This window comes from Tripterygium wilfordii, chromosome 13, assembly GCF_013401445.1.
Source record: "Tripterygium wilfordii isolate XIE 37 chromosome 13, ASM1340144v1, whole genome shotgun sequence".
Taxonomy (NCBI): domain Eukaryota; kingdom Viridiplantae; phylum Streptophyta; class Magnoliopsida; order Celastrales; family Celastraceae; genus Tripterygium; species Tripterygium wilfordii.
This window is the reverse complement of record NC_052244.1, coordinates 2,952,389-2,975,199: the sequence shown is the minus strand read 5'-3', so window position 1 is coordinate 2,975,199 and position 22,811 is coordinate 2,952,389. Positions and strand designations below refer to the sequence as shown.

General features: G+C 37.6%; 4 protein-coding genes across 4 annotated transcripts; 1 reads left to right on the top strand and 3 right to left on the bottom strand.

Moving 5' to 3' along the window:
* Positions 1 to 1,033: 1,033 nt before the first annotated feature.
* On the bottom strand, positions 1,034 to 7,545 carry LOC120013283 (WD repeat-containing protein 20-like). The gene is made up of 11 exons (XM_038865037.1): positions 7,150 to 7,545; positions 6,431 to 6,745; positions 6,232 to 6,340; positions 6,063 to 6,156; positions 4,770 to 4,857; positions 4,578 to 4,661; positions 3,251 to 3,347; positions 3,055 to 3,142; positions 2,878 to 2,983; positions 2,698 to 2,790; positions 1,034 to 1,891 (listed from the first exon to the last, which is right to left on the bottom strand). The coding sequence occupies exons 1-11, from the start codon at positions 7,318 to 7,320 to the stop codon at positions 1,496 to 1,498; spliced, it is 1,641 nt and encodes a 546-aa protein (XP_038720965.1). The 5' UTR covers positions 7,321 to 7,545; the 3' UTR covers positions 1,034 to 1,495.
* A 1,066-nt stretch (positions 7,546 to 8,611) lies between these two features.
* On the top strand, positions 8,612 to 9,604 carry LOC120013498 (fasciclin-like arabinogalactan protein 11). The gene has a single exon (XM_038865332.1). The coding sequence runs from the start codon at positions 8,661 to 8,663 to the stop codon at positions 9,399 to 9,401; it is 741 nt and encodes a 246-aa protein (XP_038721260.1). The 5' UTR covers positions 8,612 to 8,660; the 3' UTR covers positions 9,402 to 9,604.
* Positions 9,605 to 9,980: 376 nt separating this feature from the next.
* On the bottom strand, positions 9,981 to 15,425 carry LOC120011848 (dnaJ protein P58IPK homolog). Its single transcript, XM_038862988.1, has 9 exons — positions 15,148 to 15,425; positions 14,447 to 14,612; positions 13,000 to 13,201; positions 12,701 to 12,861; positions 12,511 to 12,604; positions 12,104 to 12,316; positions 11,882 to 11,962; positions 10,845 to 11,063; positions 9,981 to 10,599 (listed from the first exon to the last, which is right to left on the bottom strand). The coding sequence occupies exons 1-9, from the start codon at positions 15,278 to 15,280 to the stop codon at positions 10,402 to 10,404; spliced, it is 1,467 nt and encodes a 488-aa protein (XP_038718916.1). The 5' UTR covers positions 15,281 to 15,425; the 3' UTR covers positions 9,981 to 10,401.
* Positions 15,426 to 18,684: 3,259 nt separating this feature from the next.
* On the bottom strand, positions 18,685 to 20,817 carry LOC120011952 (zinc finger protein JACKDAW-like). Its single transcript, XM_038863155.1, has 4 exons — positions 20,670 to 20,817; positions 20,419 to 20,563; positions 19,925 to 20,321; positions 18,685 to 19,665 (listed from the first exon to the last, which is right to left on the bottom strand). Exons 2-4 carry the CDS (start codon positions 20,549 to 20,551, stop codon positions 18,879 to 18,881), a joined length of 1,317 nt encoding a protein of 438 aa, XP_038719083.1. The 5' UTR covers positions 20,552 to 20,563; positions 20,670 to 20,817; the 3' UTR covers positions 18,685 to 18,878.
* Positions 20,818 to 22,811: the final 1,994 nt, after the last annotated feature.

Sequence of the window (22,811 nt, the reverse complement as noted above, 5' to 3'; positions counted from 1 at the left end):
AACAGGAGAGATCCCAACCAGAGAGTAAGTGAAGGATCAAGAAACCGAGTGACGAAAAACCCTAGCTCGAGTCGCAACGCACCTTTGCCTTTGTGTGAGGAGGAGACGAATGCGTTCCAACGTGTCACATAAACGGAAGTCATAGAACCAATCGGGTTTTCGACTTTTGCCAGCGGAGCCAGCTCGACTGGGCTGGGTCTAATAAATAACTTGGGCCTACTCTTAATTAATTACCAACGCCCACGAACCCACCTAACAGGTGTGCCATTTATATTGTGAAATTGGACAAAATTGTAATTAACCGTTGAATGAATGACACAACTTTGTTTATTTTTTTTCCCACTCAATTTGGGATTTGAGAATTAATGATTTTGACATCTTTAATTATTATTCTAATTTTTTGGTTCATCAACGTACCCAAATCTTTCCTTAGGAGATGACAAGAAAACAGATAAATCCATACTTCAATATAATTAAATAAAAATAATTTAATTAATTATGAAAGTCTTAATCACATATGTCAACTTCAACATAACAATTAGCCGCCATTGAGACTGGTTTTCCATAAATGAATAAATATATGTACCCATATGCTTTTTATGTAATCTACCAAAAAAAACCTCATAGTTTTGATACCTCAAGTACATGATACAATCACTTTTAATCACTCGAGAAGTCCTGATTTCGATTTATTCTAGAAACAATACCCTTGTAAATTATACGAAATCTAGATTGAGTAGATCCACTAGTGACGAGGCAAATCATAAATGAACGGATTACATAACATTAAAAAGAAAAAAGAGCGCTACCATGAAGGTTTTTTTTTTAATACAGGAGAGGGGATGGGAAGGCTCAAATTTAAGACTTCTATGAGATACCACACACATAAATGTCATTTCAACTATTTATGATTCTCGCCATTACTATGAAGGTTGAAATACTTTAACAGCAGCTTTCATCTCATATTACCACTATCAAATACTAACTCATACTCTCATGGGCGTTTGACAAGGATTAAGAAAGAGAAATGATAGAAATCATAAACCGGCCATACACAACATTTGATCTTCCCCAAAATTTTGTGGTTCAGATTCAGAAAAGTACTAAACCAATTCCAGTAGCAGGCAGGTTTACGACACCCAAAACAGAATGAAACGAGCCCTAATGCAGCCTCTAAGAAATACAAATGTCATAGAAGCAACTTCTTCACATTATTTGCGTCAATAATTAAATATATATATATCCTACCAACAGCCGTTTTGTACTTACAAAGGCGCTTCCTTCATTCTCCCAAACTGTAATACCATCATCGATCGAAACTTTAACCCAGAATATACAATGGAACTAGTTGCTTAATCTCACAACCATCAGGTCACATTCGACAGTCCCGATCCTGAGAACAACCAGCGGCTAAGAGATGAACGGCCACTCTATCAATAAGATTGCAACTCCATTGAAAGAAGCCAGTTTTGCAGATATCTTACTGACAATTTGGTCATTGCCTATAACTAGAGCCTCCAACCTTGCTGGATGGCAGCGTTTTCTCTTTCAAACTGGTACTTAGCACGTTCTCAGGGTTGCCTGCTTGGTTGTCCGCAACCCCAGGCCTCGTCCAGATCTTTATGTGCCCTTCTCGACAAACAGTAAGCACAGAATCTTGGGTAAATATTACACCAGAGAGGGGTTCAGTGTGAACTCGGTGCGTAACCATAGGAGAGAGCTTAGGAACATCTCGCATGCTTGGAGCAGGTTGGAGAGTCCCAACCGGGGAAACAGTGTCCCAATGAGATGACTGGCTTCCAGTACTGAAAGTAGGAGACCCACCGGTATATCGACGTAGTGGCACCACAATCTCATCCATTTCCAGGTCCCACAAAAGCAACTGTGTGTCCTAATCACAATCAAGTAAATTGTAGCCACAGTGAACAAATATTCCAAAAAATAATTGCACAATAATGTGAAAACAATAAAATACCGAAAATAATGATTATCAATGACCAAAAGGTCATCATTTCACTACTTGGAGCCTTGCTTACAATCCAACTCAAGTTGCTCAATGTAACAGTGGCCATTTTTATTAGTCTACTGTGCATCCCTCAACTATCACAGTTGAGTGTGCAACCCTTTTCGATTTTTAATATTCATTGCCGGAAATAAAATTTATAACAAATATAACAAATAAAAAGGCCAAAGAACCAGCACAGGGAAAGCTTACAAGGACCTAAAACTTTCTCGTCTTGGTCTGCCTTGACTCAACCATATATTCTATTTAATATAAGAACCTGTCCAGGTAACAGAAGTTGGGAGGACTACAAATGTAAAAGTACAAGGAAAGGCTAATCTTAGAGAGGAGTCAAAATGCCAAATAGAGGAAAGCTTCGCACATATAATGCTTGATATCTACACCTCTTTCAAACTACTTTCATACCTTTACTTCCCCCCAAAGATAAAGATAGCTATCAGCAGATCTGACAAAGCAGACTAAGAATGACAGTATCAGATGAACTGACACATTGATAATGCAGATTTAAGTATCAAAATGCATGGGACTTCCTGAAATGCCAAACTTAAGTGAGATGTCGACCTACATCAGTGCAATCAACAAATTCTTAAGCATTTTACAATGAATTTTAGATGTTAAATCACCATTATGCCAATAATAATAAAAGCTAAACAGCCATCAGTATCTCAAGATACCTGACCAACGGATCCAAATCGGTACATGACAGTCTCTCCAGAGCCATCTGAATTTGGTGATGTCCAATACGAATCAAAAGCGACTCCACTGACCTGCCACCATCATCAAGCACTTAGTGAGTTCATCATGCGTAATATAGAGATATTGAGAGCACATCAGTAACTGCATAGAAATCCTACCCATGAGTTATGCCCCTCACCCCACGCTACAACTTTCCTGTCCTCCATGCTCCAAACTTGAACTAAATCGTCTTCACCACCGGTCAAAATGTATTTTCCATCCATGCTGTTGAGCAGAAAATTGTCAGAAGTCATACTTCTCAATCTATTTAAAAAATAAATTATAACTGTAGTCACCTCCAAGCACAACATAGTAGAGCACCATAGTAGCTTTTGCCTCCACAGATAAGTTGTTCCTTTGTATAGTCAAAAACACGGAGATAACCTGCATTCAGCAAAAGACTAAATCTCAATCATATAATTGACAAATAAAACAAAAAGAGAAAGCATCACGAAGGTATCATGCACATAATACGTGGTCAGGACATAATACCATCTCTTCCAACAGTTGCTAAGTAGGCCCCATCAGATGAGAAAGCAATGTTATTGATAGAACCTTGGCAAATATGCCACCTTGCAATTGGATTACTCTGCATATGATCAATAAGAAGTCAACAAACAAAGTTATGCGGAAGTAAAACAGGAAAATTATCCAACAAAACAATAAGCATTGTTCTAGCATCCCTTGTAATGTAATTGTCAGCCAAACTATCATGTAAACATAAAATACACAGAGCTCAATTAAGTCATTGCAGGGAAATCCCAAGGTCCCAAACAACAAAGACCCTATAAAAGCCACTCTAGGTTATATATTTTGTGCTCATACATAAATGCATATATGAAGCATAACTACATAATTGACTATAACTCTTAGGTAAAAAGTATTCCCACACATACACACATACAGAGATTAAGAGTGTTACATGCAGCCTGCATATGCAGCGAATCAAATGAACAAGGATGTGCACTCACGCATTTGAAACTAAATCAAACATAAATTTCCTTTTAATTTTAGTGTGAAGGTGTGTAGCATTGAAAAAACTTTAAGCATGAAAAGATAAAAAGAAAGGGGGAGACCAACAAGGACATGGGTGAAAGCGATAAGAACACAGACTCTTAAGGGACTAGTCAAGAGTGTGGATTTGGATGGAAAAGAATTCTAAAGGAGGACTTAGGTGCGAATTCTCACTTATTTCTCATATGGATTCACATAGCTGACCGCAACATTGTTTTGTAAAGGCATTGATGACGATAAATTTTGTCTTAGGTTGTATAGTGGTGACATAATTTACACTACAGAGATAACAGCTACCAGAATTGCATTCTTTTTTCCATTTTTGGCTCATCATATTTTTGTTCAAGGTTGCTGATCTAAGGCCACACACCCTGGACTTAATCAACAATCATAGGCATAGACCAATAAATCCAATATAAGACAAATGCTAGAAGGTAGATATATTTGCATTAGTAAATTTGATGGTTTTGACAAATCCATCAAATACAATTAGATAGACAGACAGGAAAGATTAGTCTAGTTATTACACCATGAAGAAAATTCCTCCCAGAACCAATCATACGGACTATTATTTTCAGCACAACCCAGTCTTCTATAATAGCCATGAAAAGCAGGCTGATAGACAGACGAGTCAAAGTGACAAGCAAGAGGTAAAGCTAAGACAAATGAAATATGGCCAAATGGCCAAATCCCAAAGACGGAAGATTAATTATGCACTTAGTTATATCCAAAATGCAGGAAGGACTTGGATACCAAAAACTAACAGTAAAGTGTTTTGCGACCAAAAGGACATTCAATGCATTACCTTACTGTAACGTGCATGCGCAACAGAAAATTGAGTTGGGTCTTTGATGACAGGAAATGAAGAATCACCTGCCCCGTCCTTGCTCTAGAAAATTAAAATTATGAAGAGAAAGTATTCAAGTTAGTAAATAGGATGTCATTAACGCGAATGTAAACAGGTGCAATCCGCTCTTTTTAGTGGTTCGAGGCTTGCCTTTTCATACACGTACAAATTCCCATCTGCATGAGCAACAACAAAAGCGCCATCACCTCCAGGCAGCCATGCAATACTAGCACAACGGCTGTTACCAACAACTAGAATCAATCAAATCGGCCTACAAAAATGAATATCTTGTATGCAAAACTAAGTCAAGTAGAAGCCTCATAGCCACATAATGATATATTGCTAGTTATTTCAGAGTATAAGTGTCGTTTCTGTATGTAGTGTAGATACCTTGAAAGCTTCTTAATGCCATTTCAAGCAAAAGGTTCTACTTCTAACGGATATAAAATGTTCCTCCACAAATCTCAACTTTTACTCAAGCCAAAGCCTTGCACTTTAAAAGGATATACAAACTAAGTAATTCAATAACTAAAGGTATAGTACAAAGAGTGACTCATGAAGTCTCACCACATGAGATTCACACTGGGAAGAATACCAAAGCAGGTTGATAACTATTTACCAAACAACTCATGCTAACAGATAACAACCAATACGTAAGCAGCAAGGGAAAAAACAAACTATAGGAAAAAAAAACTAGTACCCGAGGACAAATAGGTAAAGCAAAAGAACTGGACACAGAGTATACTGTTTTTATGATCAAACCCTACCTTAGAGATTACATAATCCAATACAATGCTTATAATCATTTTCATGCATATAGTGGACATCATTCTAGTACCGAGCCTTATAGTTAGATTGTCTTATGTTTGAACAACACATATACTCAATATGGTCACTCTTCCATATAGTACCACCAAAATTAAATATTTCAATTAATTCTTGACATGAAAACCAAGCGTATATGACCTAACATTAATATTTAAGCGCTAAAATTACTACAAAACTATGCTTCATGGAACATGTCTTCCTAATTGTATGCCAATTTGAGAGGAATAATGTCTTTGTGAATGCCAGCATCTTTGCTTTCATCATAAATGACACAAGGCATGAAAAGGCTGTGACATTTGAAAGATAAAAAAGGTAGGCGACAGCATGCAAGTGAAGGAGTTCATCTGACAACCAAAGCATACTTCCCCTTCCGTACAACCTATCTTCAATCCTCATACTCTTTAAATCACCAATGACATAGTACAAAATAACTGTATGAAACATCATTCAAATTAATTGGCAGTTCAATGTGGGTGAGCATGGGCATACATAAGGGATATACTTGATAAGTTCGGTCAGCTTTGAGGACAATAAAATGTTTTTACATATCAGTAACATGTACAGTAAAAAAACCAAAAAAAAATAATAATAATGAGGGTATTGATAAGGCCTTGCCTAATATTAACAGAACCATCTTTGTTGTAATGCTGAGCCCCCACAAGCTTCTTTCCAACATCCTGTAATTGCTGTCTCAGTGATACTGAGTAGACTACAATACAATAAATTTATTGAGCTTAAATTTCAAGAGGATAAAAAAACAAAACTCTTTATGCAAAAATCTTACCGTCACCAGAATTCAATCCAATAAGCAAATCATGGCCATCCTTTGCGTCCTGATCAAAGGCGTGGCACACCGGGTTTGAATTACTAAAATGGATAGATTTAATTGGATCCTACATTCAACGAGAACCTTTTATAAACCAGCTGAAAACAACCACAACATGTAAGAAGCTCATAACCCAGTAAATAAATTACCTAATTACCTTATCTTGAGAATTCAGATCACTAATAAATATAGCATCACCGACATTGAAGATCAAGTAAGTGCCTTTCCCATCAAAATTTGTGGTATTGATTGAATTGCTTGAATTCAATGAACCCAATGACCCAGCCTTGCTGTTCCCACTAACACTTTTACTGCTACCATTACCTCCAACAAAGCTAAGAGCACGATTCCCATTACCAGCACCCAGCAGTCTAGCTGCTGCGGAACGTACTCCGATGCTAGCACTGAAGCTTGAAGATGAGGCGGTCGGGGTTGATGGGGCAGGCTTGTCCTTGAGATGTGCCAGGGTTACCTGATAATCATGTTTGACCAAATTTTCTCTTAAAAATAGATTCTGGCATAGGGCATTGACCAACCACAATCAGCCCAACGGGTATGCAAATTAATATTCTCGTGCAAAAAAAAAAAAAATTTTGAGGAAAAGCCCTAATATCTAACTAATCAACAATACTCCCAGAATTCAATTTCGAGCACCAGATAGCAACAAACCCGGTCCCAGAGTAATCCAAGAAAAGGGAAATAATTGAAACAATTCTTACAAATAGGATTAGATAACGTTAAAAATCTTTAAATGTAATAAAAGAAGATTCTAACCAGGTAGAAATCAATCAAAATCTCTAATGTAATTACGATAAGACAGCAAACAGCTTCAGAAACTGAACTAACGAATGTAATAAAAACGGCAGAAGGAAATACCTGAGTAGCGGTTTTTCCATGGGCGTAGTGGAGGAGGCCGGAAGGGTGAGTCTTCTCGTACTGAAGCTTGTAACGGCCCTCTGGGGTCTTGAAATAGGTTTTGAGCCCCGGAGATTGCGCGTTCACCGACGAAGACGATGCTGAAATCATGCCGTTTGATGTGTTGATCATTGTGCCGGTCTCTATAGACCCGAAAGCTTGTGATCATGAAGTCCGCCTTAACTTACACAATTTCGAGGGTTTTGTCTTCCACAAAGACGAAGTATGGGTTTTTCTCGGTCTATGCTCTGTGTTTCTTCAGTGCTCTCCTGGGTTCTCCAATGGAGATCACGACGAATGGATCCTGCGACTTGCGGCTTACGGGGAACTATCTCCAGTTCGTGTCTTCGTTTCCGAAAGGGGCTAATGTTTATTGGATTTGACTTTTGCGTAGAAATGTCAACGCAATGGACGGCAGAGATTAAAGCATCTCAATCTCTCTCTCTGACTTTCACGAGCCAGCGAATAACTCAAGGCGATGGTGTGAACTGTGAAGCAGGATGTGGGCCGTAACTTACGAAAATAAGAAGGATGTGGGCCTTACAGATGTCGATAAGATTGGGCTAGCCCAGAAAAGTAAAGGCCCTAAATCTTGGTTCCAAAACCAAAACAGATGCCCATTTAGAGAACAATATGGGTCAAAAGAAGTTCCGATATGTATCTATTGGGCCAGTCCAATTTCTCTTGCTTTAAGGCCCAATTGATGTTGGCCTTAATTCAATAATTCCCAAAGAAAGCCACTGTGAATTTGAAAATTGATAGTGAAAGAACTAATGATGGCGATCATGAGGAACCCACAATGGTCAATTCGATCAACCACTAGTCTTCTTTATTTTTAATCAAGAGTTAACATATAAGTTGTCATTTTGAACATTCAATATGCATTTAAACTCGAGCTATTAGACCCGTGCATAAAAATTTTCCACCTAACAACAAGGTAAGTCAAGGCAAGTCCAACGCATGACCATGAGAATATTATGACTCCTACTTCTAGTGAGAATTGAACTCAAAACTTCCTAAATCCATACGGTTTGGTTCCGTAGAAATTCATCAACTAGACTATCAGAACCCCTGACCCCCTTATAACAGAGCATCATGATCACAATCATTCCCAGTTTTAACAACTGCATCTATGACTAACTTGAAGTGTAAGGTTTCTCTATAAAGTTTGTTTGCCCATCTCTACAAGCAAAACTAACACACACTTCAGTTCCAACCCACACTCCACTCACACAATTGAAGAACAAAACCCAGTTGTCTTTCCTGTCTTGCAAAGCAAAATCCAATTATGTCAATACCTTACCAATAAAGCCTGGCACTGAAATTCTCTCCTCACCATAAACTTGCAAACCTTTCACCTAACTTCAAACCTCCATTGCCATCTCAAATCCTCAATGTATTATATATACCCCTCACATCCTAACACTTGCTCATCACTACTAGTAAAACTGTCAAATTTATTGCCTAAAGAAATGACAAAGCAAGTTGCCCTACCATTCTTTCTTCTGTCAATCTTTTTCTTCCTTTGCACCACAACTTTGGCTCAAACGCCAGCTCCGGCGCCTGCAGGTCCAACCAACATCACTGCAGTGCTTGAGAAGGCAGGGCAGTTCACAACCTTCACCCGGCTACTAAAAGCGACGCAAATGGCTGATCAAATCAATACCCAGCTCAACAACTCAAACCAGGGTCTTACCATATTTGCACCAACAGATAATGCATTTTCTAGTCTAAAATCAGGCACATTGAACTCACTCACTGATCAACAAAAGGTCCAGTTGGTGCAATTCCATGTCCTTCCTAATATCTACTCCACGTCGCAGTTTCAAACTGTAAGCAATCCATTGCGAACGCAGGCAGGTAACAGTGGCAATGGCGAGTTCCCACTGAATGTCACCACATCAGGGAATAATCAAGTGAACATATCAACAGGGGTTAATACTGCAACAGTGGCTAATACTATCTATACTGATAGTCAACTAGCTGTTTATCAGGTTGATCAGGTTCTTCTTCCATTGGACATTTTCGGGGTACAAGCACCTGCTCCTGCTCCAGTGACAGCAGATAAGGATCTTCCATCAAAAGCTCCATCAAAGTCCTCAGACACTACCAATGATGGTGATACTTCTGGTGCAATGAGTCTGAGTTACAATGTTGTTGCTGTTATATCCTTCAGTTTTGCGCTCATTGCGGCTACTTCTTTGCAGCTATGATTACTATTGTGTTTGATGATCATGAGATTGGGTGTTGCCTACTACTTCTGTTTTGTGATTTGTACCCAATTAGTCCATTCTTTGAATGCTGTAATTCCTTTTTGTTAAGTTTTCATGAACCCAATTTTGTTAATGTAGTGCCATGTATTTCTGTTCAGAACTCGTACCACACAAATAAATTTACAGTTAAATGTTCCAGAGCAGTCTTGGATTGAGAGATTGACTGTGATAACTCCTTTAAGTATGGAAGATCGCAAATTCAACTCTCATGTTCAACGCAGGTTCAACTCTCACGTTCAACAGTTTCACCGTTATTTCCTTGCATGGCCTAAAGGCCCATGAAAGGTTTTTCCCACACGGGTTTCAATCCGGTCTAAACTATAATCAACGTCGATCAGGCTGGGTTGACAGCCCAAGTGTAGAGCTGGCCGGTTGGCCCAACCATCCGATTGGCATGTGAGCTAAGGAATTCTTAGTTACAAAAAAAAATAAAAAAATTGCAGTGTTGGAAGTAGTATATGGCTAAATTCCGTCACATAGTCATATGAACCTGATCCAAAGAAAGGAGCACAAGGAAGGGGTAGCCAATTGTTGTCCTTGTCCATATTGCCCAAAAGACTGAAATACACTGGCTTGGCTACTTGGCTGGTATATAAATGACACAAATCACACTAATTACTAATACAAAAAGTAAGGTTGCCATTTGGGCTGTGTAAGACATCAATGGAGCAGGTTGCAAACCAAAATCACAAGCAAAGGTGCAAAAATAAAAGATTGATGGATAATAACATAACTGGGTTGAAGGCTTTCCTGAAATTAACTGATAGAAGTCCAGGATTAAAGCAAAACTTCTCAATGATACAAATTCATGTAACACTCCACTTGAAGGCCTTTACACTCCCCGATGTATTGGTCAGCATCAGTCGAGTTGATGTTAGGGGCTGAACTTGTATATCTACAGCTACGTATCAGGAATAAATAAATCCCATGCTTCACTACATCAAAATTGGAAATTAAATCCTCCTCCTCCTCCTCCAGGAAAGCCTCCATCAAATCCACCAAAGCCGCCAGGAAAGCCTCCTTCGAAATGGAATGAGTACTTTTGTCCGCCACCACCACCACCACCTCCACCCATTCCCATGTCTTCAATGTCTTCCCCTCTATCATATCTTGTACGCTTTTCTTCATCTCCGAGAACCTGTTGAGGACGAACGAATTGTAAGATTCATTTTTATGCGGTATCAAACAACTAAGTTCAATTTCTGCTTAGTGGAAGACTACAGACCGTCAATGAACAAATATTTTGCAGAAAGTTTCAACAGCCAGCACGATAGTGATTCATTAACATGTATGATTATGACTAACAACCAAAGTTACTTCACTGCAGGGAACAGGTTGTAGTTTAAAAAGATTATAAGAAAAATCAAAATCACTTCATCAAACCTCATAAGCAGCAGCGATCTCTCGGAATTTGGCCTCGGCTTCTTCTCTATTATCAACATTCTTATCTGGATGCCACTGAAGTGCAAGTTTTTTGTATGCCCGCTTGATCTCAGATACAGATGAAGTTTTTGAAACTCCAAGAATCTTGTACCAGTCCTTGCGTTTGCTCATCTTCAAAGCCTTCTCAGCCCTCATCAAAGCTTCCCTGATATTCATGTCCTGAAACTCAGTAAATTTACTTCAAACATTCAGACAATATGAAGATTAAAGGAATGTTCAAAACTAAACACAGACATAAACACTAGACAATGACCTGAAAACAGACAGCTGGTGGTGTATGAGTCAGTATAAAAAAGTACAGTCAATTAACACTTGGGACAGCAAATAGCAACTAAAGGGCGAAAAGCTGACAGGAATAAGGTAAGAGCGCAGAAGATGAAGGCTCAAAGATACTCTTATATCATATCTGCTCTACCAATTATCCTGTCGAACTCTAAACTCCAAGATTAGTCTGTGGAATAACCCCAGCATAAATATACAGACTAGTGGATATTCAACAAGAAAAAAGAGAAGCAATAAGCAGTAAGAGTCAATTAGGCCTTCTAACTTGGAAGCAATGTGATTGTCCAATTTCAACATTCTTATTAGTCCAGAAAGCTAGCCATAAAGTTATGACAGACTTATCAAAGCATAACTGAGGTTTAGGCTAGTCCTATGAAGACTATCAACAAAATATAAGAACTCGCCTAGGACCCTCAGGCTTCACCTTTCTATCCACGGGCAAGTCTCGTCTAAAAAAAGAAACATTGAGGTACCATATCAGTAAGACAGTAACTTTATGGTCTTCTGAAGCTTACTATACAGTTTGGACTAATATAGGATGATTATTCAAGGCAAGTCTCATGTGCAACAATTACTTCTTGAGGTAACATATCAGCATGATAGGATATTGTGAAGCCTACCATGTACAAAGGTAACACTATAGTTTAGCCTTACTATGTCCAACTGAAACCTAATATAGGATGACTATGACTGACCTGGGGTGAATTTTGGGCTGCTTCATGCAGATCTGCCACGGCTCCTTCCCAATCCTCTGTCAAAAGTTTAGCCTCACCCCTCTGAAAAGCAGAATAAGTCAACATCCAGTTAAAAACTCTACTTGTGGGATACGTTACAAAAGAACTGATCCTATCTGTTAGCTTTCATCGGTATGAAATTCCAAAGAAAGAAATAATAATTGAAATCAACTATAGCAGTACCTGAACTAAAGCTTCAAGAAGCTCTCCATCAATGTTAAGAGCCTCAGTGCAACTATCAAGTGCATCTTTTCCCCTGCCAAGCTTGACCAAGACCTTACACAAGCCAAGATGAAGATGTACATTATGTGCAAGATGATCAGGGTCCAATGCTAGAGCTCCTTTATACTCCTCAACTGCCAGGCGCAATTTCCCCTTATTTGCATTATCTTCTGCCTGTGTTGAACATAAACTTCAAAACACAGAATATTTGACCAAAATAAAAGGTTACAAGTTCACATGTAGAAACCATCCAAGTTCCCCCACAGCAGTAGAGAAATAAAAAGAAACGAGGGTTCATTAAACACAAGTTCACACGAAGAAACCATCCAAGCCTCGAGAGGCATAAGCATAAGCAGCAGATAACTTACACTTTTAGTCCTCTTTAGTAAATTCTTCAAACCAAAATATGCTTTCTTCAATTCACTATGCTCTGGATCTAGGCGGAGACCTTTCTGGAAATGTCTGAAGTGCACAGCAATCTATATAAAAATTTAATTTTGAACAAATTGACAAATTCCATCAACATTTAACTATTCCGACAATATCTTGTCAATTAACCTTATCGCAACATCATGATCTGCCAAGTAATAGTATGCCCTGCCACGAAGTAGTAATGCCTCTAGATTATTCTCATCTTCCTTGAGAATATATCCAGTTTCAGAGATGGCACTGGAATAGTCTTTAGTAGCTAACAGCAACTTCACTTTGAGGAATTTGGCCTGCGGAAAAAAAAAAGTGTAGATAGTTATAGGCAGCTGTTGGTTGCCACTATAGGCAATTAACTAAGGCTCTACTCGCAAACCACAATTGAAATGCATGGTACGAAAATCTTGAGAATACATAGAAGTAGGATCTACCTTTGAGCATGCCGGAGAGAAAACAAGCACTACTTTATCTATATATTCCAGGGATTTTGTATGATCGCCTGAGTCAAAGAGAGTAAAAGCCGTGTGAAGAGCATTCTGCGCCTGAACCAATTGAGAAAGTTCCTTTTCTGCGATTGAATCTCCGGGTTTCAGCTCAAGAAACATTTTGTAATTCCCCTCCGACTCCTGATATCTACATCAGCCAATACTCAATGAAGTTGTTGATTTTCCAAAAGAGATTTGGAAGAAAACAAATGCCTTCTTAACTAATTCATGGGATTTCCCTATACTTTTTTTTTTCTTTTTTCTTTTTCTACTTCGCAACAGATATTTATTGAGATAGAATGGCTTGTGGGAAGCATCATTATCCACATTCATAGTCCATTCAAAATCTCGCAGTTGATGAGAGGAATCATCAAGAAGCAATTGGATTAAAGGGAGAACAGTAATTTAAACAAATCGACAGTCCAGTTCAATAATTCTCAAGCAGGCATAGGTTGGAAGAGCCTCCACTCTTACTGATATGCTAGCACTAAAGCAGTTTTCAAAGCTCTAGGAAAAGCATATAAGATTGCATATCAAATCATGACCATTACAGGCATAATAGTATAATACACCATCAGATTCACAAAACAGAAGTTATCATGGCACAAGCAGGAATGGGCACTCAAAGGAAAAATGAAATGGTCAAGCTAGCAGTTAAAGAATCAGAAGATCAGAATCAATCAGACCCTTCCACTTTTTTCCCTTTTCTTTTCGATTAAGCCATTAAGGTTTATTTGAGGAAAAAAAATTTGCATAGTCCCAGTACAACATATGAGAATATATATATAAATGATGTGAAATGCCCCAACCCAACAAGTTACCTTATTGGGTTGAATGGCAAAACAACTAATCTTAACATAGTATCGGAGCGGAAGGTCTTGGGTTCAAACCTTAATTTTAAAAATTAAACTCCCATTTATTGTTACCCCAAGGGTGTGAGGGAGAGTATTAGAATATGTATAAATGATGTAAAATGCCAAAGTTCAACAAGTTAATTAATGGATTGAATGACAAAGTAACTAAACTTAACACAACAAAAGAAGATGAACAATGGTCATAGCATCCAATATTTAAGTTAAATCAAAAGTAGTGAGTAGTAAAACCCAATGATTCATCATTATATAATCTAGATAAAAAAGATAAAAGAATCTAGCGAAAAATATGTCATCTTGATAAATTTCCATAACCAAGGACAATCAGCAAATGCACCAAAATAAGTAATGAACCAATATGATTCCTCCTGATGTAATGAAAGTTTGGTAATGGAACTATGACCAGCTGGATGCAGCAGGATATGAAATCGATTTCATACCCTTAAGCATAAAAGAAAAGACAAAACAACGAAATTCTTTAGTATTAGAAAGTGCAAAAAGAATTAAAAATTGAAACAAACCTGCATAACTGACGGAGAATGGTTGCCCGACGGAAATATGCTTCTGAAAGAGTTGAATCTGCTTCAATAGCAGCATTAAGATCATCGAGCGCTTCACTATAACGCTTCACCTTTACACTTTTGGAAACCCTCTCAAACAACTCAGCAGCATTCCCCGGTTTGGCATCTGCATATCCAAGATTTACATGGGTAGGATGTGGTTAACACTTAACACTACAGTGCTGCTAAAATCAAAAATATAATAGAAGGAACATCTAAGAAGAAATGAATCGAGCAAAGATTGCAGGCAGTTAACAATCAATGATGTACCTTACTTCTAAAAAGCACCAAAATTTTAACAGCAGAAGATTCCATAGAATGCCAGACCAAATCAATAACCCAATATTGTATTTATCTTCAAGAGGACAGTTACACATTGTAATTCAAAATGAATCAATGGGTAATCTACACACCAACTACATGACACATTCAATCATGCCAAGGAAAGCCAAAATCCAATTACAACCCGAAAGTCATGCCATCGAGCATATAACAATGCAAATACAAATTGGGTAACTTTGATAATTTAATTCCATACTAAAATTACCACAGGATCCACAAACAGCAATAGATCCAGCAATCAAACGAACAACGACTACTCTCCCAGAAGGAAAAAAAACCCGACAAATCCAACAACACATAGTAGAAGTAAGAAAATTAACCTGAAGCGGAGACAAGAGGTTGCAGGAGGAGAAGCTGACAAGCGAACACAAAATGGAGTATAAATAACGTGTAACCCAATCCTCTCCATGCGACTCCATCCATTGCACGAGACAGGTTCACCAGATTCAACATCTCTCTCGCCTTTCATATGCAGTGTGGAGATTCGTAATATATATGTTTTATACGTATGGAAAATTGGCAATCAATATGATATGACCCAATTTGGAGTTTGAAACGGAGATGACCATAGACAACCTTCTGCAACTCAATAAACCTGTTTTCCAATTTGGGGGAAGAACGGCAAGTCATTCCACGTATCTATGACCTATCAGATTTCTCCACGTGGATTTTGTATGTTTGTCTTCTCAGATTGTTACGAACACCTGGCCAGATTAATCCAGTGAAGCTTCGCCACGTAACATCCCCTATCGGATCTACAATCGGACTCCAATTTACCGGTATCGGGTCTGGGCTTGATCTGGGCATGACACCAAGTGATTTATGTCCAATTGTCCAGGCCAATAAAGCCCAGCTCAAAAAAGATCACAGTGGGCCTCTAAATGGGTCAAACAAGCAAACACAAATTCGCTTTTATCTATTTATTTGGGCCTAAACCCAATTAAAAGCCCAAGAATTTACAGAGCTATCTCGACTATGCCAGTGCTCGGTTTACTATCAATATAAAGAATCAGCAAATGAGTCGTTGGTTGAGTGACAATGACTTTGTATGTCCCTGACTTCAGGTCGGGTTCGAGTATCACCTCCTCCGAATATTTATAAAGAGGTGTGTAGGCTTAATCTACCCCTACGTGAGGCCTGTTGACACACGTACTTTCATAGGCTTGATATGATGGTGTGTCGTATAATGTATTTCTACTTGTACTCAAAAAAATATAAAGAATCATACATTACCCGATGGTTAAATTCTTGTACCTCGCCAAATGCAATCACAAATATTAATAAATTAAATCATTATGCGACATTGGCTTCATCTGTGACGTCATTCAATCAAAATCTCAAATGGGTTTTTAGCACAGGAATTTTCAGCGACAGAGGCTTCTCTATTTGTTTTTCATTGCTATCTCTGGGTGTGTCGGTCTATTTGTGAGAACATAGGAATCTTCTGGTTTCTTGGAGAGATGGGTTGTCCTCCCTTGTGAGTGGGTTTGCGGGTTTCATGGTTAAAACTTAAAAAAGAAGAAATTTGATCCTCTTTGAAATGGTGGGATACAAGAAGAGTCAAAGGAACTGTAAATTGTAATGATTGAATGGAGTTTGAGAGACAAAGAAGAAAGAGTCTATATTTTTGCTTTCAATTCCAGATGAAGAGATTGGGTATGATGATAAGAGACTAAGAGAGAGTAAAGTTTTTAGAGAGAGAGGAGAGGAAGTTGCAGAGAATTTTTTTTTAATTTTAGTTTCAGAAAATCTAGCTGGATATTTCTAAATCAGGGTTTGCTGCCACATAAGCAATTGTTGACCAAAATATGTTTATTGATTGCCACATCAGCGAGGACTCTGACCGAAAATGAGTGAAATCTGACCGAATCCCTTAAATGTCTCATTTTGAAACAATGGATGACGATTTTGTAACAAAAAATCTTTTGGTGTTAAAAATGAACGACGCCTATCTTTCGGTGACTAAAAGTATAATTAACCCTTATTTAAAATATGTACAGTACAACCTTTTAAGTTTTAACCATTGGAGCCAATTCATGAACCTTTGAAATTCATCATCGTGGGTTGACACAGACCGGATCGGGTCTGATAACTATAATCTAACCTTCTCTCTCTCTTTTTTCATTTTTTGCGCAACATGAAGCAAACCTGACAGTATGCTTGGAAACTCATTGAAATAGCGGAGACAAAACACACGGTATCTGTTAGACCGCTGAATAAAAAATATTCAAATTTCAAAGATATGGTCGCGACCCAGCCCCAAAAGGCTGGTGACAATTCAAGTACCAATAAAAAGGTGTCACTCATTACAATAAAGTTTGTCACTTCTTTATATATTTTCTCCAAGAAAAAAAAAATGGGGAGACCTCTCTCTCCCCCTTCCTCTTCGTGCATTCCCAATCACTAATTCGTCCAAAGATTTTGTCTGGATGAAGACCCATTGGTTCTTAAAGAACCAAAAAAAAAGTTATAGTTTGTAAATTAATCTTCCAACTTTCTATATAATATCCCTACAAAATAGGGCTCTATGTCCTATCCATAAAGGGCATTGGAAAGTCAAAGCACTAGTGAACTAGGGATCACACAGTGCCCTACACTACCAGGTAGCTAGGAGGGATGCCCTATACCGAATCGCTGACAAAAGAAAACCATTGTTAATGTCTAGGTTTTCTTTTCTTTTTTTTTTGTGATAGATTATGAGAAATTGAGAACTACTACATATAATTGTATACTGTCTCATATGAAGATATTTGTTTGTTGAAAGATGTTGGAATTAAAGACACTTATTTTGGACATTTAGTCTCTGTTTTATAGTTTATACATCTTTTCCCTATAATTATGCATTGAAAGTATGAACTTGAAACCATAAGCATATATATACATATATTTTTACATCTTTAGACATCTATGGAAATTAGACAAAAAGGCTTAGCAACTAAGTTGAACTTGGCGACATGCACGTTAATATTTGGTCCAACTTAGTATGTCATTATGTGAAAAATTTATGTACGTGTCATCTTGATAATTCCCGAATTTAGTCATATATCGAATTATTAAAAGGTTAACTTGTATGGTGTAGAGAGGTGAATTTAGAAATTTCATGTTGGAAGTATTTTATTTCTAGCCAATTCAATCATGATCTCTAGGATAACTCTTAACCTGGAAATTTTAAGTACAATCAACAATTAGCTAAACCTAGATTCTTGCCTCGCTAGTCCAACAACCCTCAAATTAAGTACATGTAAAATTTAATCCTTTAGGGTTGAAATTTTCAAAATCTAACAACTAACCTAAAGAAATATATATATACATATGCATGCAGAGCTTAAACACGTTGAAGATAAAAATCATAGTCATAAATTCACAATAACAAGAACAATTTTTCAAAAACCTAGCAACTTTTCTGTGTTGTCTATAGAAACAGAAGTGATGAGGATATCAGTAAAAAGCATCTCAGTCATCTCAGTAGTGGATGTGTGACTCTCTGGTTCAATCATCAGGTTTTGTGGATCCCCTACATTTATATCAATCAATAAACAAGATCCACTACCGAGATTATTGAGATGCTTTTTATCGAGATCTCAAACATTTTTGTTATAAAAAATAAAAGACATTGTAATATTATTACCGACTTAGGGTAAAAAAGTGGAGTAAGAAAGAAACAAAAAGAAAACAACAAGAACAAGAAAACATGGATATGACTTGAAGTACAATCACTGCCTCATCCGTCTCGACACATGCAGATCGATATCTTGGATTCCCAAAATGATAAAATATCCCAGTAGTCTGAGACCTTAGTTATCCCAGTAGTTGGAAGCACATGATTCAAGTGAACTCTCAACATATCCCAGTAGTTGGAAGCACATGATTCAAGTGAACTCTCAACATATCGATCGCATCACACGATGCGCACAAAATTTTATGCGTATAATTCAACAATTGAGATAATTGAAATACCTACGGTAACAATTGAGATAATTGAAATACCTGCGGTTTGAGATCTCTATCATTACTGATTTACTGCTTTGGTTCCAGCTGTAACTCTAACTGGCTAAGATTTGAATGGTTGCCACTGAATAGGCTCAACCCCCATCGCCGAGCTCATGGAAGCGAACTTTGCAAGCTCTTGTGCTAAGAACGGACGACTAGAATCTCCACTCATGCCAAGAAAATCTCTAGTAAGACCATTCTCGAAAGAACTACGCATCTGATGATCAATCTGTACTTTCTGACTCTGAATCATCAGCTGATCCAGAGTAGCAGTACTAGTCGATGCACTTGTGAGCAATACTTCTTGATCAACTCTGTTTATTGGCTTAGCATTTTGAAAAACCCTCTGCAATTCACTCCTGGACGATGAAGAAGGAGAAGAAGAACACACTGCACCAAAAATGGAATTATTGTTGGTTCTGGTAGAACCCATTTGGGCTGCTTTTTGTAATAAAGCTGTGGCAGACATAGGAGCAGGAGGTGGTTTTGATTGCTTGAAGATCTGGGTATCAGAGTATAGGCAGCTCGAGCTTTCCTCCTTTAACCCATGAGACTGCAATGGCGGCATTGATGGGTTACTAATGTTGGTCAGATTAGCAGATCCCAATTGCACCATATCGGGCAAATTAGTACTCGCTGCTGCATAAAGATTGTTTGGAATATTGATATGTGAATTTGCAGCCTGGTTTAGCCACAATTGCAATCCATGTGACATGTTCACTGTGCCATTTCCACTGAAATTGAGATCTGTCGCTGCTGCTGCTGCTGCTGCTACTGGAGTAAGTTCTACTTCACTCTCTTTAGTTAATGCATCACAAAATGCTCTGTGTGTTATGAAGCTGTCTTTCCTGTTCAATTAATGCATTAAATTCAACCCAAAAAACCCAAGAATGTCTGTATAGGTGAGCATTTATTTCTTCTATTAATTAATAAAAAACACAAGATAAGAATTGCAATTCTAATAGGAATCCTAGCAGATTGAGTTGGACGTACAAGATTCAAGTGAATTCATGGTTCATCAACTGAGATAAATGGAATGTCAACTATTATTATTTTCATAAGAATTGAAATTAATTAATCTATATGTATATATGTATGTATATATACCTGGAAAATAAGGTTCCACAATCACATTTGTACTCTCTAGTCCCACAAGTCTTGGAGTGAGCTTTCCAGTCAGATTGAACAGCATATTTCTTCGAACACTTATCACACTTCCACTTCTTCTCTCCATGCTTTCTGCTAAAATGCTTCTTTATCCCAGTGAGGTCTCCAAGAGCTCTTGATGGGTCATGGTGAACACATGTCTTTTCAGGGCATATGTAGACCTTCTTCTTGATTTCTTTGTTTGTCCTTTGCTTTAGCTTCCATGGAAGATTGTGTCCTCTTCTATGGAGTTGTAGGTTCTGGTCTCTTTGGAATCCTTTGTTGCATACATCGCAAATGAACCGGTTTGTGGCCATGAGAGACTTGGGAGATAGAGCAATGACCTCTGCATCTGGGTCTGCAAGTAAATAAAAAAAGAATTAAAAACCCATCAACAGATTTTTGAAAAAATATTGAAATTCAGTTAAGAAGATAGATAATAAAGCTTAGCTTGCCTGGTGTTCCTGGTAGATTTCTCTTCTTCTTGGCTGCTGAATTAGATTTAGGGTTTGGGATTTGTGGGTCTTGAAGAACAAACCCTCCTAGTGGGGATGGTAATGAAAATGAATCACCAGACATCATTTGCATCTGAATTTCAACCTATGATCACGACATCTGACTATCAAAATTATTATGGGAAAGGACAAGAAAAAACACAAAACTCAAACTTGGGGAAGACAACACAAGTATTGGAAGAGAAAAATACACAACAGCTAGCTGACTGGTGTTCCGCTGTTGCAGGGATCTGGCCTTTACTGCCTCAAAACAAAAAAACACCAAAAAACCCTAATATCTATATATAGAGATATATGCATATATCTCTCTCTGTATGGTCTTCGTCTCTTTAAAGTATCTAACTGGTATATATCCTGAAAGTTTTGGACCTTTGGTCAGCCATAGATTTGAAAGTGGGCCACCACCTACTATTTTCACACGCATCCACATGTGTGGATGTAATAGAGAGAGAGTGACAGGGAGTAGTCAGCTGGTAAGCAGAATGTGTAGGGTTGTGTGTCGTTTTTTGAATCTCAAACTCCAATAATTATGTGCTTTAAAGAGATACTATGCAGAACACAAAACAAAGCACAAGATCCTACCATATATATATATACACATGTATATGTATGTGCATGGATGTAAAATGGCAAGTGATGTGATTGCCTAATAATAACGGATGATGGTGTTTCAAGTCAAAAAGAGAAGTGGGTTTTTGAAAAGTCACTTGCCTTTACAGCCCTTTATTTTGTACAGGAAAGATTAAATCATTGATTAAGTAAACACCCAATCCAGCATGCATGGATCCACCCACTCACTAGTCAGTAGCAATGGTGATAAAATTCTGTTCGGAACATATGACTAAATTTGTTTGATTTGGAGTAAATTAAGTTTGGACATAAATTATATGTTCGAAATTAGGGTCAAAACATATAAAATTTGTCCGATTTAAAACTGAATCATGGTCCAAACATAGAAATCTTATCTGATTTACTTGTTTGAACCCTAACTCGGATTATGTTATTCGATTTGCTTGTTTAAATTTAAACTAATTCAAGTTTGGTGAATTAAGTATATCCGAAATCCTATCCGAATTAAGGTTTGACATGTAAATATTTCATGAGCACGTGATCTTATCCGATTGAAAACCGATTCGGAACTGATTTTTTTACCACCCTAGTCAGTGGTGTGTATGTATAGAGAGAGAAGGGTGGATGGGTTACGACTTCCGAGGCAGTGAAAGGACAGTCCGTGATACCTGTATCACCGTGTGGGAGCCAAGCTAGCTAGCTTGGACTGTGAATTCTGACTGCTGGTGGTGCCGGAGCTGTACCTAAGGATTTATGACTTTCATAATAAGCTAGTTAGCTTGGACTGTCAAAAACTCCTGCAACTCCGAGCCTAATCACTAGTATTTATATATATCTACCACGCGTATGTATAGTTAAATGGCTAACATGATAAACTTATGGCTGTAATTATTATCGTAAGTGGGAAGTTATGATTTTAAGTTTCATAAGTGTTTTCGTTATTGCAATTTGTATGATGGGTCATTGCTCAACCTAACGTGTGCGAATATCATTTCACGTTATATTTCCACATTGCTCAAGTCTCAACTGATTCATAGGGACTGGTTATAGGGTTTTCTATCTAGCTCGAGATCTATCAATCAATTGTCCAGTAAACAATTGGGTGGATTTCATGTTTAAAAAAAAATAAAAAATGTGGGGTCGTAAAGTTTGATAGATCTTATCAACTATCAGGTGTATCGGACTAGATACCGACATTATTGACAAAAATGTGGCAATGCCATGCCAGTTGCACGTACTATGTTTACAAGACAAGACTAAATATGTGGATCTCCAAACAAGTTTTTTTTCTTAATTATTAGTTGGGTTTTCTTGATGATGATGTCGTTTTGAGTAGTCTCATCAACATTTATATCAATAATTACGTGATTGATGGTTAGCTTAGCTGGTCAATCTCTTTAGGAGTAAACCGTACAGATTCTAAAAGTCATAAACTCAAGTCTCATTGGGAGTCATGTTTTGAGCTTTGCCCCAATTTACATTTTCGTCATGTGAAATTTTTTTGTATAAGTTGGCCCGATACCCCAAATATAAGTTCATATTAAATGTTCAAATGATAAACTTGTACATTATCGTTCTCGGTAAAAAATATGTATTAATAACATTAATCTAAAGGAAAGTATATAGATAGATTATTACAAAGATAAATAATTAGATAATATATTCGACCACTTTTGGCTCCATGCTTTCGGAGCTTCTACCAATCAATTGATACTTCCTCATCCCTATAAGGTATCCAAAGCTCACTTCCTTTTTAAAATTAG